Source organism: Octodon degus, unplaced genomic scaffold (assembly GCF_000260255.1).
Source record: "Octodon degus isolate 3935 unplaced genomic scaffold, OctDeg1.0 scaffold00014, whole genome shotgun sequence".
NCBI classification, from domain to species: domain Eukaryota; kingdom Metazoa; phylum Chordata; class Mammalia; order Rodentia; family Octodontidae; genus Octodon; species Octodon degus.
In genome coordinates, this window is record NW_004524590.1 from 11,144,616 (window position 1) to 11,158,146 (window position 13,531).

At 47.1% G+C, this 13,531-nt stretch overlaps 1 protein-coding gene across 5 annotated transcripts in view; it reads left to right on the forward strand.

The window, feature by feature from the left end:
- Sctr (secretin receptor) overlaps positions 1 to 13,531 on the forward strand; it is a 92,716-nt gene that overhangs the window by 58,264 nt on the left and 20,921 nt on the right. For all 5 annotated transcript variants that reach the window (XM_023709720.1, XM_023709721.1, XM_023709724.1 and 2 more), the window contains 3 exons: positions 2,543 to 2,640; positions 3,673 to 3,805; positions 5,520 to 5,673. In XM_023709720.1, coding sequence (XP_023565488.1) covers positions 2,543 to 2,640; positions 3,673 to 3,805; positions 5,520 to 5,673 — 385 coding nt within the window. The remainder of the gene's footprint in view (positions 1 to 2,542; positions 2,641 to 3,672; positions 3,806 to 5,519; positions 5,674 to 13,531) is intronic.

Genomic DNA, 13,531 nt, shown 5'->3' on the forward strand with positions numbered 1-13,531 from the left:
GAGGGTCCGGCCCACGCTGCGCCTGGGCTGGGACTGGTCCCGCCGGCGCAGGGTAGCAGGAAGCTCTCCACACACTCACCGGACCTGGGCTAGGACTGCTGCCTCGGTCTCCTACAGATTGGTCTAGGATGGAGCTGACACCCTCAGTTATGAGGTTCATCCTGTATGTGGCAAGATTATAGGATGACACGTTGGTCCCCAGAATTTTGACATTTCACAGGATTTTGATGTCCTGAATAGTAGAAATCATTCATCTGAAGCAACTCAAAGCCTTTCTAGCCTATTCCCTTCATCTGTTAGAGGGGACTGCTGGCCTCTTGGAGAGTGGTGGCATCAGAAGGAAGCTCAGTGTCAAGTAGCTGCCACCCACCCTGTCATTACCCCTTGTGCTCAAAAAATCCTTTAGTTATGGGCTGGGGATGGAGCTCAGTGGTATAGGACTTGCCTAGCTTGTGTAATGCCCTAGCTTCCAGTGTACAAAAAAGAAAAAGAAAAGCTTTTAGTGCCTCTTAAGTAAAAAACTGCTTGCTTCTGTCCCATTGGAACTCGCAGTTGAAGTCTTGCCTTTCTCTTGTAGATGAACCCTTCTACTCTTTTCCTCCCCAAAACTGTTTTCCCCTGTGATGTAGCCCACCCGGATTTTCTCCTGCACTCTTCAGATGACACAGTGACTTTCCTCCTGAAGTGATCCAGTTTACTGATGTGCCCCTTAAAGTAAAGTGTCCAGACCTGGGCACCACATTCCCAACCTTTGGTCCTGGCCAGCTGCTCACAGCACTCCATCAGTATGACTGAGAACAGGCCCGACCAAACAGCTCAGTGGGCTAAAGCACCTGCTTAGGAGGCTCAAGAGCCAGGGGTCCGATTCCTAGGCCTGCCATGCCAGCCCTGCCACTGGGGAACCCTGAGCTGGCAATTGAGACTGGGCGTGGTGGTGTGCGCCTGTAACCCCAGCTCATGGGAGGCTGTAAACAGGTAGATCACTACGAGTCCAATCTAGTAGTGAGGCCCTGAATACCCTGTAGTCCCTTCCCTAAAATGCAAAAACAACAACAACAACAACAAAACCCCAAACCTGAGAACAGATATTTATATAAATGTATTTGGTGTAAGATCTTTCTACACAGCTCAGACTCAGAGTGATCCTCTTGTTTTCAGCCTCCCAGCACAGAGATTACAAGCCTGTGCCACCACGCCTAGACTCAGTGGCTGGCTCTGCACCTGGGGACAGGGCCAGTGCCACATGTGGTGTGGGGGATCGAATCCCAGTCCCTGCGCTTGCCTAAGCAGGCACTTAGTCCACTGAGCTATCTCACCGGCCCTTAGGCCTGTAGTTTTTAGCAGCTACCTTGTACCTCAGCCCTCATACCATCTCATTCCACTGACTCATTTTGAAGGGTAGGTGGGGGCTGTTGGTGTAGAGAAAGGTAACACACGCAGAGTCTTTTAGATGCCAGGCGTTGTGCACAATTGCGAGTCTTTTTTTCCTCTCTCTCAGAACTCTTGGCTCTGGCCCCTCAGAATTGTGGAGCCAATACAAGACTGAGCACCACCCGAGAAGTGAAGGGAACTTTTGTCCTTGGCTAAGAATAGGAGAACCGAGAGACAAACTCGAAAGTCACCCTTCAACCGGCTGAAGTTGAGACGTTATAGATAGAGAGTGAGAAAGATGAGCGGGAAGAGCAGGATAATAAAGAGAAGAACAGGCATATGTTTTCTCGAGATAGGTAGAGGTTTTCTGGGAATTTTTGAGCTATTTTCTCCTTTTATGGCTCTGTCTGATGGTCATCTGGGAAACCGTCCACTGTTGTGGGTTGGGGGGCTTGTCCTTCAGCAGGCAGATGGCACTGTACTGAGCTTAGAGGTTGAGGCCAGTCACCCTGGTGGCTGCCTTAGACCAGCCAGTTTGCTTAGCCTGATGAAGAGGGACCTACAGGCATCGTGTCCTCAGTGATCCACAAGGGCTGGGCAATGGGGTAGAGACGAGCCACCAAGCAGGCGGTACGGGGGCTGGAGCAGGGCAGCACAGATGTGCCACTACCTGCTGTCTTACTAGTTCTTCCAGCAAGCTGCAAGGCAGTAATTATTATCCCTACTCTGCAGAGAGGCAGCTGAGGCCCAGAGGAGAGAGGTGAACACAGGCTCTGGGGCCACGAGACGAGCCTCCCGGCCCAGGACACTCCTCAGCTGTGTCCTTGGGTGAAAGGTAGCTGATTTTAGCATCATATTAAAATTACTGATATTTTGCACCTAAGTGACTTTCTTAAGAGACAGTGAGCTCCTTATCCCAAGAGGTATTCAAGCGAAGACTTGGACGCAGCCTGCTGGTAAGAGGGCCCGCACAGTAGGGAAGTTGGAGTAGGCCTCAGACAAGCCCAGGATCGGATCCAAAATGAAGGGCTTGGTGGCTCCACGCTTGTGCCTGGCATCCTTGGGTGTGAGCCGCGTAGCAGGCAGGGCTGGGGCTTACACTGGCACGGAGGCCAGCGGGTGGGCGGGTGGCGGGCGGCGGGCGGCAGGGCTGATGTGTGTCTCTCTGCAGCACGCATTCCTGCTGAAGCTGAAAGTCATGTACACCGTGGGCTACAGCTCCTCCCTCGTCATGCTCCTGGTGGCCTTCAGTATCCTGTGTGCTTTCCGGTGAGAACAGGCTGCTGTTTCTTATCTCTGTCCCCTCCCTAGGGAGACTTTTTGTCTTTGCTTAGTGGCTCAGGACAGAAAGAGGCAGGGCTGGGTGTGCTGCCTTGTCATCTCTCCATCGAAGCTTTCCCAGGAAAAATGCCGTTTCTGGAGGCCACTTTAAATCTACTCATTCAATGTTCAGTAAGCATTACTGAGACTTTAATGAGGCCAGCTTCTTCACATCGTTTATTTCTAATTTTCTCAGCATGCAACAAGACAGCTGCCATTACGTCTGCTTTGCAGGTGTCTAGTTGGACTCTCAGTTGCCACAGACAGAAATCCAGCTCCAAACAGCTTAGGAAAAACAGCATTGATGGGTTCAAGGGCCTCTGCTTTGGTCATGGCTGGGCACAGGTGCTCAGGTTGCAGCAGAGCTGGGTCTGTCTCTCTGCCTTTCTGGGCTCTGTGTTGGTCTCATCCTGGGCAGGCTCTCTGCAGAGGTGGACGAGACAATCAGCAGCAGCCACAGGACAAATTCTACCAGCTCAGCCAAACCAGGGACAGACAGCCTCTTCCCCTTTGGTTCTAGTAAAAGTCCCAGGGAATTTCTCACAGGCTCAGCTTAGGTCACATGCCCTACTCTGAGCCAGTCATTGTGGCCAGGGACAGAGAAAGATTTTTGATTGGTCAGGGCCATCATAAAGGTGAAGTAAGTGCGTCCAATCAGCCCCACTCAGAGTGGAATGGGTTCTCTATAAGAAATCTGGTGTCTGATGCCAGAATAAGGGGAACACAGAGGAAACAACATTGGGGGCTGGAAATGATGGCAGGGTAGAATATATTGCCTCTACACACCTAACTTTTTTTTAAAACACAGCAGTATTGGGACAAATCCATTGGGCATCAGGGGCAGGGCTCTTCTTTCAAGTTCTGCTAACAGAGGTATGACCCACAGAGGGCTCATGTCCAGGGCCTTGCTCCCCCCACCCCCCCGCACATGGTAGGGCGGGCCTGGCTGAGTCCCCATGACTGTGCTTGCTCTCTTTTCAGGAGGCTGCACTGCACCCGCAACTACATCCACATGCACCTGTTCGTGTCCTTCATCCTGCGTGCTCTGTCCAACTTCATCAAAGACGCTGTGCTCTTCTCCTCGGACGATGTCACCTACTGTGATGCCCACACGGTAACATGCCTGTCTCCCCAGCCTAACTTTAAGGAGGAGAGGGTCAGAGCCCAGTTGTGCTGAGGCTTTCTCCTTCCAGATGCCCAGATCACTCATGATTGGTTGCAACCACTCTGTGTCACTATCCTTGTAATAACAAAAAATTGCCGATCAGTGAGTTAAACAAATGGTGGATTTTTCCCACCTAAGGAGCCCACGGTGGGTAATCCAGAAGTATGAGGCGACTCTGTGATGTTATGAAGGAAGGAGTGTCTTCCTCTATTTCTGCTCTACCACCCCCAGGGGAGGCCTTGATCTCAGGCTTTATACCATGTAGTTGCAGTTGAGCATCTGCAACCTCTGGCTGGTAGGCACACTCTAGGAAGGAGGAAGGCCAAAGGTCAAGTGTTTTTGTTTTTAGGAGGCTTTTCTTTTTCTCTCCCCAGGGATTCCTCCTTTTTTTTTTTTTTTTTCAGAACCGGGGATTGAACTCAGGCCCTTGCGCTTGCCAGGCAAGCGCTTATTCTACTGAGCCATCTCCCTGGCCCCATTACCTATACTTTATTGGCTAGAACTTTGAAAAGTGGGGGATTCTTTTACTGTCACAGTCTGCATTGCAGAGGCAAGCAGGGAGAGAATCTGAGAATTGAGAATGATTCTACCTGCCACTTCCCACCAGCTCCATCTGTTTGTATTGGAGAGGGGGGTGCGGAAGGAGAGAGAGAACACATTTGCTGACTTAGACTGAGTAGTCTGTTGTGTCATGTTCATGTCTCCCCAGGATCAAGGGGCTGGGAGTCAGGAGGCTCCAGTTCCGCCCCCTCCCATTACTGAGCAACATTGGGAAAGTGCAGCAAAGCCGAGCAGGGAAACTTCTTGGGTTTTACTCCCCATCAGACTCACAGCCAAGGATGGCTGTTCTGCTGTAGAGGCTCTGGGGAGGCCACAAGGAGGGACCACAGCTGGCCAGCAATGTGCCCCTGGACCCTCTTCTTGCTTGGGTTTTGGTCTCACAGCAGTCCATGCACAGCTCTAGGCCATCCCCACAGCTGTCCTCACCCCAGGGGACAGCTCAGCACAAGGAAGGGAGACTAAAGTAGAACAGGAGCTGGAGCCACACTTGGGTAGGAGACTCTGCCCCGTAGTATTCTGGCTCTGCCCAGGCCACCCTGTGGGGGACATGCCCAGTGAGAGTCATCAGTGTGGCTTTTCTCTTGGGTATTTGGAGGTCTCCAGCTTGAGTGTCAGGTGTCTCTCGGGTCCTTTCACCACAGTCACTGTTGCCTTCTAGCAGAGCTGGCATGACCCCTCCCCATGTTTTTAGGGACTTAGACAGTGAATTGTCACCTTGGCTCAGAAATCCCTTTCCTCTCTGAGCTTCACATTTCTTATCCGACTAATGAGGGAGTCGGGCAACATCAGATACAGCTTTTCAAGTGAAAGAACGTCTTCCTCACCATGCCTGGCAGGTGCTTCCAGAATTTGAAGCCACTTCCTCTCTTGTGGTGCTCACTGGCCATTTTGACGGAACCCATGGGCCTGTGGACTCCTCCGAGGAATTCTGTGGGCCTGGCCTCCTGATGGAGGAAGGCCACAAAGATAGTTTTGGACCCTGAGGCTCTCCCCGTGGCCTGGCCTCTGCCTTCTGTAGCATGGTGCTGCTTCCTTTGGGGCTGGTCACCAGTGGAGAGCCCACTGCCTTCTGGCCCGGCCTCACCCGCCTCTCTCTGTCCAGGTGGGCTGTAAGCTGGTCATGATCTTCTTCCAGTACTGCATCATGGCAAATTACGCCTGGCTGCTGGTGGAAGGCCTCTACCTTCACACGCTCCTCGTCATCTCCTTCTTCTCAGAAAGGAAGTGCCTTCAGGGATTCGTGGCCCTCGGATGGGGTATGTTTCACCACTGCATCAGAGTTGTGTGGTAAGCAGGGCAGGGCCCTGAGCTGGAAGGTGGATTTCGCTCCACTAACTTGTCTAATTTTCATCAAGTTGCTTGATGTTTAACTCTCTAACTTGTCTGTAAAATGGGAATATAGCTAAAATTTAGTCCCAGTTTCTGTTCTGAGTTTCTCTCTGCTTGGACCATTGAGATCTCTTGTACATCCTCCAGAGGATGGAATGTCCTGATTGGTATGAGCTACTCAAACCCCAAGGCATTCCAAAGGAAATTCCAGACTCAGTTTTTAGGAAAAAGGGAAGATGACAGCAAGGAAGCCACATGTGGCCCCTGGTGACATCCCTTGCTTGTTCTATTTTTCCTTGTGAAGGAATATGGTAAAAACTGCCATTTCTTTAGCAAATACTGTATGTCAGTCTCTGAGCTCAGTACTTTACATGAATTATTTAATTATCACAGCAATCTCCAAGGTCCTCTTAGAGACTTCAACTCAGAGAGATGGAACATAATATGTTCAAATCACACTGTAAAGGTCCGACTCAGTATTCAAAACAAAACCTTTCAATATCCAAAGCCTTTTAAAGTCTTATCTTACCATTAGCAAATATCCATCCGTTTGTCCATCCCTACCCAACCATCCACTTATCTGTCTACTCATTCATCTATCCACTGACCCACCCACACACCCGTGAATCCATCCATCTTCCCATGAATCCATCTACTGTCTACCCATCCACCCACCAGCTCACCCACCTACCCATTTATTCATCCATTCATCCATCCATCCATCCATCCATCCATCCATCCATCCATTCATCCACCCACAGTTCACTTGATAAATATACATATAAGTTATCCACTCAATTCTAGGCAAAGAGCCATGTTCCTGTGAGGGAGCCACTGGCTTGTAGAGATAATTATGTATCCTAGCCATTAGCTTCATTTGGTTTTCTCCTGGTGCTTTTAATTAAGATGCACCCCTGCCAGGAATGCCCTCTCGTGCCTTTTGTGCTTGTCTAAGTACTTACATTCAAGGGCCTGGCCCTTCCTCCTGGTTACACCAGCGGGGAAGCCACCTGAACTAGAAGAGCACACTGAGCCCTCCTGCTTCTGAACTTCAGCAGCATGGTTAGCACATGACACTCAGCTGGCCTGAACTAGGGCAGGCAGCTGTCCTCAGAGCCAGTAGTCCTAGAGGCCTGGGTTCCAGGGCCTTGCCTTATGCTGCTGACTGCCAAAAAGCACTCTATTTGGAGCTTGATTCATTGAGCTTTGAAGGTCAGATCTGCCAGGATTTAGCTGTATTAACATGTACCTTAGTTATTTTTCTCTTGCTGTTGAGACAAAATACTCAACACCCACATTTACAAGGGGCAAGCTTTATTTACCTCACAGCTTGTGGAGACTGCAGTTCATAACTGGCTGGCTGCAAGGTGGGGTGGCGCATGGGTAGGGGCAACAGATCCAGGCGCAGAAGGCCCAGAAAGCAAAGAGAAGAGGGAGAGCAAGGCTCTTTTGTCCCTGGTGTTGAATGCAGGCTACTGCCTCGGGGTGAGGCGCACCCGTGGAAGTTCTCACTTCCTGAATCCCAGCACCACACCGTGAATCAGCCACAAACTCTAGATCCAGCCGCTTCTGCAGAGCTTGCTCCCCCATGGCTGCGTGACCGCGTGAGGCTTTGGGGAACATCGAGGCACAAACCGCAACGTGGATAGTTTCCTGGTCTCTCGCAGGATCATGGTTTCCTCAGCACTCTTTGAGCACTTGTTTGTGTTCAGAGATTCCAAAAAAAATCTAGAGATTACAAAGAAAAGCAGTAAGTCTATCATACAAAGGATTTGTAATTCAATAGGAGACAAAATGACATTGTGATAAGGTGTCTTTATGTGAATTTTTAAATTTTATTTATTTATTTATTTTCATTTCTCGCCTTTTGAGACAAGGTCTCACTATGCAGTTCAAGCTGGGCTTGAGCTCACTTTGTAGTCCAGGCTGGACTCAAACTCGCAATGATCCTCCTGCCTCAGCCTCTTGAGGGCTGGGATTACAGGTGTGCACCACCACACTCAGCTTCTTTGAGTTTTTTACATGAGATTTAGAAAACATTCTTTTCTTCTTTGACCATCCATAAGAGTGTCTACTATGTGCCAAACCCCATACTGGGCTCTGGGGATTACACAACACCAGGGATTTCTTCCTTAGGGCCATGTGCCTGTGAAACCCCAAAGAGACCTTTATGAAGGTGTTCTGGAAGGCCTAAAGCCCCTGTACCTGTGAGAATCTTTTTTTTTATGCAGAAACAATGGCAGTTTTCCTTAGACTTGCTTAAATGAGTAAATTCCCCATATAAAATTTTGCAAGGAAAGCGATCATTCTCTTTTTTGTTTCTGCTCTCTTCTTTCTCCTCCCCTCCTCCACCCTCTCTTTTATGTGAAACTGGAGATTGAACCCTTGGTCTGTACTGAGCTAGGTCTCCAGACTGGTTTATATTTATTTTGAGAGAGAGTCACATAAAGTTGCTAAGTTGCCCAGGCTGGCTCCACTTCAGGTTTTAAATGCCTATTCAAATCTCTTGCTTTTAAGGGGCTGGAGAGATGGTTTAGTAGAATAAGTGCTTGCCTAGCAAGCACAAGGGCCTGAGTTCAATCCCTGGTTCTGCCAAACAAAAAACAAACAAACAAACAAAAAAAACCAAAAAACAAATCTGTTATTCCCTATTTAATTGATGCAGACTATGTGATTCTTCTTGCTTTTTTTTTTTTTTTTTTTTTTTTTTAACAATGACTGAGATGTCATTCTGTGCCCAGGCAAGAGCGATGCCTCCTTGGGGATGAGCCGTGCTCCCCGTCGGCAGCTGAACTTGCACATGTGCTCTGTTGATTCAGCATCATTGAGCTCTGGTCCAGGCCAGCTTGCAGGAGGCCCTGCCCAGAGTATCTGAGCCCGTGCACCTAGGGCAGGACCCAGGACCACACGTCTCTCGAGTTTCCCAGCAGTGCTGACTCTGTTGGTCCAGGAAACATCTGGGGACCAGTGAGTCAAACAACTAGCAACCTTTAAACCCATCAGCCAATGCTGAGAATGGGAGATAGTTCACAGACACCCCTTGCAAGCACCTGAAATTGAGGCAGGGGCTCTTTTTAATTTTTTTGTTTTTCTTCTTTTAATTTTTAATTTGATTCATTTATTTATTTACCAAAGCTGTACTTGGGTTACAAGATTCATAATGAACAAAAGCAGCCTCCTGCTCCCACTTCCTGGTCCCGTGGGGTGTTCCTCAATCCCTGTTCTGTCTTAGTGGTCCTGGGCCTTGCCCATGCTAGGCAGGTGCTATACCACTGAGCTACACCCCCAGCCTACCCTTCGACTCTTTTAGATGCTCTTCCTAATATTTGCTCTTGTCTTTCCAAACAACATGCTACTCTTTCTTTCTTTCTTTCTTTCTTTCTTTCTTTCTTTCTTTCTTTCTTTCTTTCTTTTTTGTATTTTAGGGAAGGGTCTACAGGGTGTTCAGGGTCTCACTACTAAATCAGAGTCATAGTGATCTGCCTCCACCTGTTTACAGCCTTCTATCTGCTGGGGTTACAGGCCCCCACCACCAAGCCCAGTCTCAGTTGCTGCCTCAGAGTGCCCTGGGGGAGAAGCCTGCACAGCAGGCCCAGGATCAAACCTTTGGCCCCTGTGCCTGTTTGCAGGTGCTTTAATCCCCTGAGCTATTTGACAGGTGCATAACTCAGTTGTGTCCCAAATTTTCTGACCAAGGAGATTATGGGACCAAAGAGGAAAGTAATCGATGATGTAGAGTGTGAGAGTCACATGGAGAGGAAATATTCTCTCAGGCTTTCACAAACAGCAAACTGGCCAAGCAATGGCCATGACTCATCCACATTGCTGACACTAACAAAGGATCTACAATCTGAGGTAAAGGGTCTCAGGATAAATCCTGAGGGCATTTGACTGATTTTATCAGATCCAAAAGCTACAGTTCTTGTTACATAGGTTTTGCTTTATTTTGGTCTTAATCATCCAGCAGAAAAGTATAAAAACGAAGTACAAGAAATAAAGCCATGGTGTGATGTTGAGCTGTAGGGGACTCAGGTCAACAACTTCTGACATTGCCAGTCAAGTGGAAGACCCAATACTATTATGAACTACTGGACTCTTTCGGAGTATTTTGCTGAGTTCACACACCTATAATATTTAAATGATGGAACTAAATAAGAAAAGGGGATATAGATGAATGACCATTTTGTATCTGTGCATTCAAAATGGTTCAGATAGATATTTAGCTACATTTTCTTAATTCAAGGAATAGAGAGATTTGTTCTAATGATGTTTGTAAATAGGATATCATGTCTGCATCTTGTACAACAAATAACCACTAGGAAGGCAGTATGCAATGTGTTAATTATTAGAACTGTCCTACCAATTTGATTTGAAACTGTCTCATTGTTATTTATTTCTCAATAAAATTATGGAAAAAATAAAAGATTAAAAAAAGAAAAGAAAATAATTGAGAAGGAGTTTGGTTTTTGGCTGGCTCAGGCTGCCTTAAGGGCAGGTCTGGTAAGGCATGTGGAACTGGGGATTGAATCCTGGTATCCTGCACCTGACTGCGTTTGAATAAGCAGGCGTTCAAACAACTGAGCTAACCAGCAGGTCCCCCTGCCATTCTTTCTTCATGTTTTCTTCTTCTTTATTTTTTTTACCCTTGGAACCAGGGATTGAACTCAGGCCCTTGTGTTGCCAGGCAAGCACTTATTCTACTGAGCCATCTCCCTGGGCCCCATGTGTTCTTTTGAAGTATGATTTGTTGATCCCTCAGAATGAAAGGAAAGGAATGTAATCTTTCCTCCACTAGCCGCATTCTTCTGTTACAGCTTCTCATAATTTTTGGCTAAGTCATATTCAGTGTGTACATTATTATGCCTATGCAAATATTGTGACTACTGAGACAACCGGTGTGCAATGATTTTTTCTTTCAATTTATTTAGCTTTGTTTGTCTGGAGTCATTTATTATTATTTTTATATTGCTTTCATTAATTCTCCCAAATGTCTGGAAAGTTCTCCAGTGCTATGTTCCAAATCATCAACTGCAGTGGGGAATATATCAGATCCTATTTGTTTTCTCAATCTCCATTTAAAAACCAACTGGAGAGACATTCTCTGAAGAATAATGATGTTTGGGAGTACAAGTGCCGTCGTCAACTGGGCCATGTTCAAAGAAGCAGAGCAAGAAAAGTTGAAGTTTTTTAAGACAAAGATGAGAAGGATTACATTAGATGTTTTGAAACAATAATCTTGGCTGCCATTATTAATAACAAGTGGTGTTAATCTGAGGTTGAACAGTTCATTGCTACAGAGATGTCCTTGTGGAAGTATGTTTTGCATGAGGTTAAGGTGACCTCTGTGTATAGTTCTGATTCTGGCTGAGTCCTTTGTGCATATGAGTCCTTCATAAGCTGCCAGCTTTAAATTAATTCTTTTTTTTCTGCACTCTCTCTGTCTCTCTCTGTCTCTCTCTGTCTCTCTCTCTCTCTCTCTCTCTCTCTCTCTCTCTCTCTCTCTCTTTCTCTCTCTCTGTTAGGGTTGACACAAGTGACGCCATTTTGATTATGACAATTTTTACATTTCTTTCCCAGTTTGTTTCCTGCTGTGTTAATTTCCTAAGGCTTCCATAACAATTTGCGACTCACTTGGTGGCTTAAACTGACAGAAATGTGCTTCTGTCACAGTTCTGGAGGCTACAAGTCTGAAGCCAAGAGGTGGGCAGGTTGGCTCTTCCTGGGGTCTATGGAGAGTATCAGCTCCTGTCACCCCCTGGCACCTGGTGGCTGCTGCTGGTCCCTGGAGTTCCTCGCTCTGCAGCCACATCACTCCCATGTTTGTCTTTATGTAGATTTCTTCCTCTAGGTGTCTTTGATCATGGCCTGCTAAATATGCTGGTCATATAGAAGTGGGAGCCCATGCTAAGTCAGTATAACTAATTACATCTACAAAGATCCAATTTCAAAATAAGATTATCTTCCAGAGTTCTTGGTGGACCTGGATTGTGGGGTGGATGCTGCTGAGTACAACAAGCCTGCTACTGTCCTTTCTGGAGCTTTGTCTCTTCTGCTTGATTGGGACTGGTTCTCTAGACTCGTTCGGCAGTGTGACCCTCCAGGGGACATTCCCTGTGCCCTCTGGTACAAATCTGTTTCCTTTCCTCCTTATTGGCCTCTCTTTGATTTACTCCCTCCTGTGTTGGAGTGCACCCTCTAGTGTTTCTCTCACAAAGGGGACCTGAAGGAACATGTTTTGCGTTGTATAACTGAAAATGTCTTTGTTCCACTTTCACTCTTGGTATGTCACTTTGCAGGACATAGGCAAACAGGTTCAAAATTCATCTGCCCCAAAATGTGGAAGGCTTTGCTCTTGGCATCTGGCACTGTGGGACGTGCCATGCCATTCCTAACGTTTTAGTCACTTCTTTCTGCATATAATGTGAGCACTGGAGCCGTCCATGGTGGGGCACGCCTGTAATCCTGGAGCTCAGGAGGCTGCTGTGGGAAGATTGCAAATTTGGGGCCAGCGTGGGATACAAGAACAAAAACAAAACAAAGCAAAAATGAATGGACTGGGGCAGGGTTGGGGAACTCCATGGTAGAGCGCTTGCCTAGCGTGCCTGAGGCCTCAGCACCACAGAAATGAAATAAAGTGCAGGATATTCTGCCTGTGATTTGTAACATTACAAGAACATGTTCTGGTGCAGATCTTGTTGTTTTTTTAAAAAAAATTTTAATTTTCAATTTTGCTGGCATATGGTGTCTCCTATACCTGAAAACTTGTGTCCTTGTTTTTTGAAAATGTTTCCATGTCATCTGTTGGATCATTTATTTCCCTCCAAATTTAATCTCTCTTTTCTGAAATTCCTTTTAGTCAGATGTGCATGTTCTAGAAGCAACGACCTGTAATTTTCTAATTTCTTACTTTGCATTCCACTGTCTTTTTGTTCTGTTTCCTGGGAGAGTCTTCGCCTTTATCTTCCAACCCATCTATTGAACTTTTTGTTTTGGTCTTTGATCGTCAGATGGCCAGTTGTGTTCCCGCTTTCTTGGTCTTGGAAGGCCCCTGGGTGCGGCAGCATCCTGGCCGTATCTGGTAGATGCGGCGCTTTCCATCTCTGTGATGATGTTCCCGAGAGTTATTTTGTTCAAGTTCCCCTTGTCCCCCATATGGTCTGTTTCCTCCACATTCCTTTTCTCTGATTGTTTTGTTCCTAGTCTTTTATATAATCAGATGTCAGTGACCTTGAACATGACATATGTGTTCATGTTTAAGAATGAGTCACTTTACAGCATCTGGAGCCTCCCTGGAGGATGAGGCTTACCTCTCCAGGGGATGGGATGGAAAGGCTCACAGCTCCCCTTTCCCTGGGCATTGTTATCTCTAAGCCCTTTGTCTGGGGCTGTTCAGTTCCTCTAGAAAGGGACCCTTTACTCCCAGCTTGGGGCTGTGAGTAGGGATCCAGAGTTGGGATAGAAAGCTAGCTGCAGCAGGTCTCAAAATAGACTGCCCCAAGGGCCAGGCTCTTGCCATCCAGTGTGTGGACAAGGATGTCATTAAAATAGATGTGATTGTTTCTTTTATCCTCAGTGCATCAGCCTTTATGATTCTCCTCTATAAAACCGATTTGTCCTGTTCAGTGCCATAGCCACGGCTGTGTGTGGCCCCTGAGCACTAGGAATGTGGGCAGTTTGGTACAGATGCCCTGTGAGCATAAACTACACACGTGATTGCGAAGACAGTGTGGGAGAAGTTGTGAAATCTCAATAATTTTGTAATACTACTTTTGTATAAAATAATTA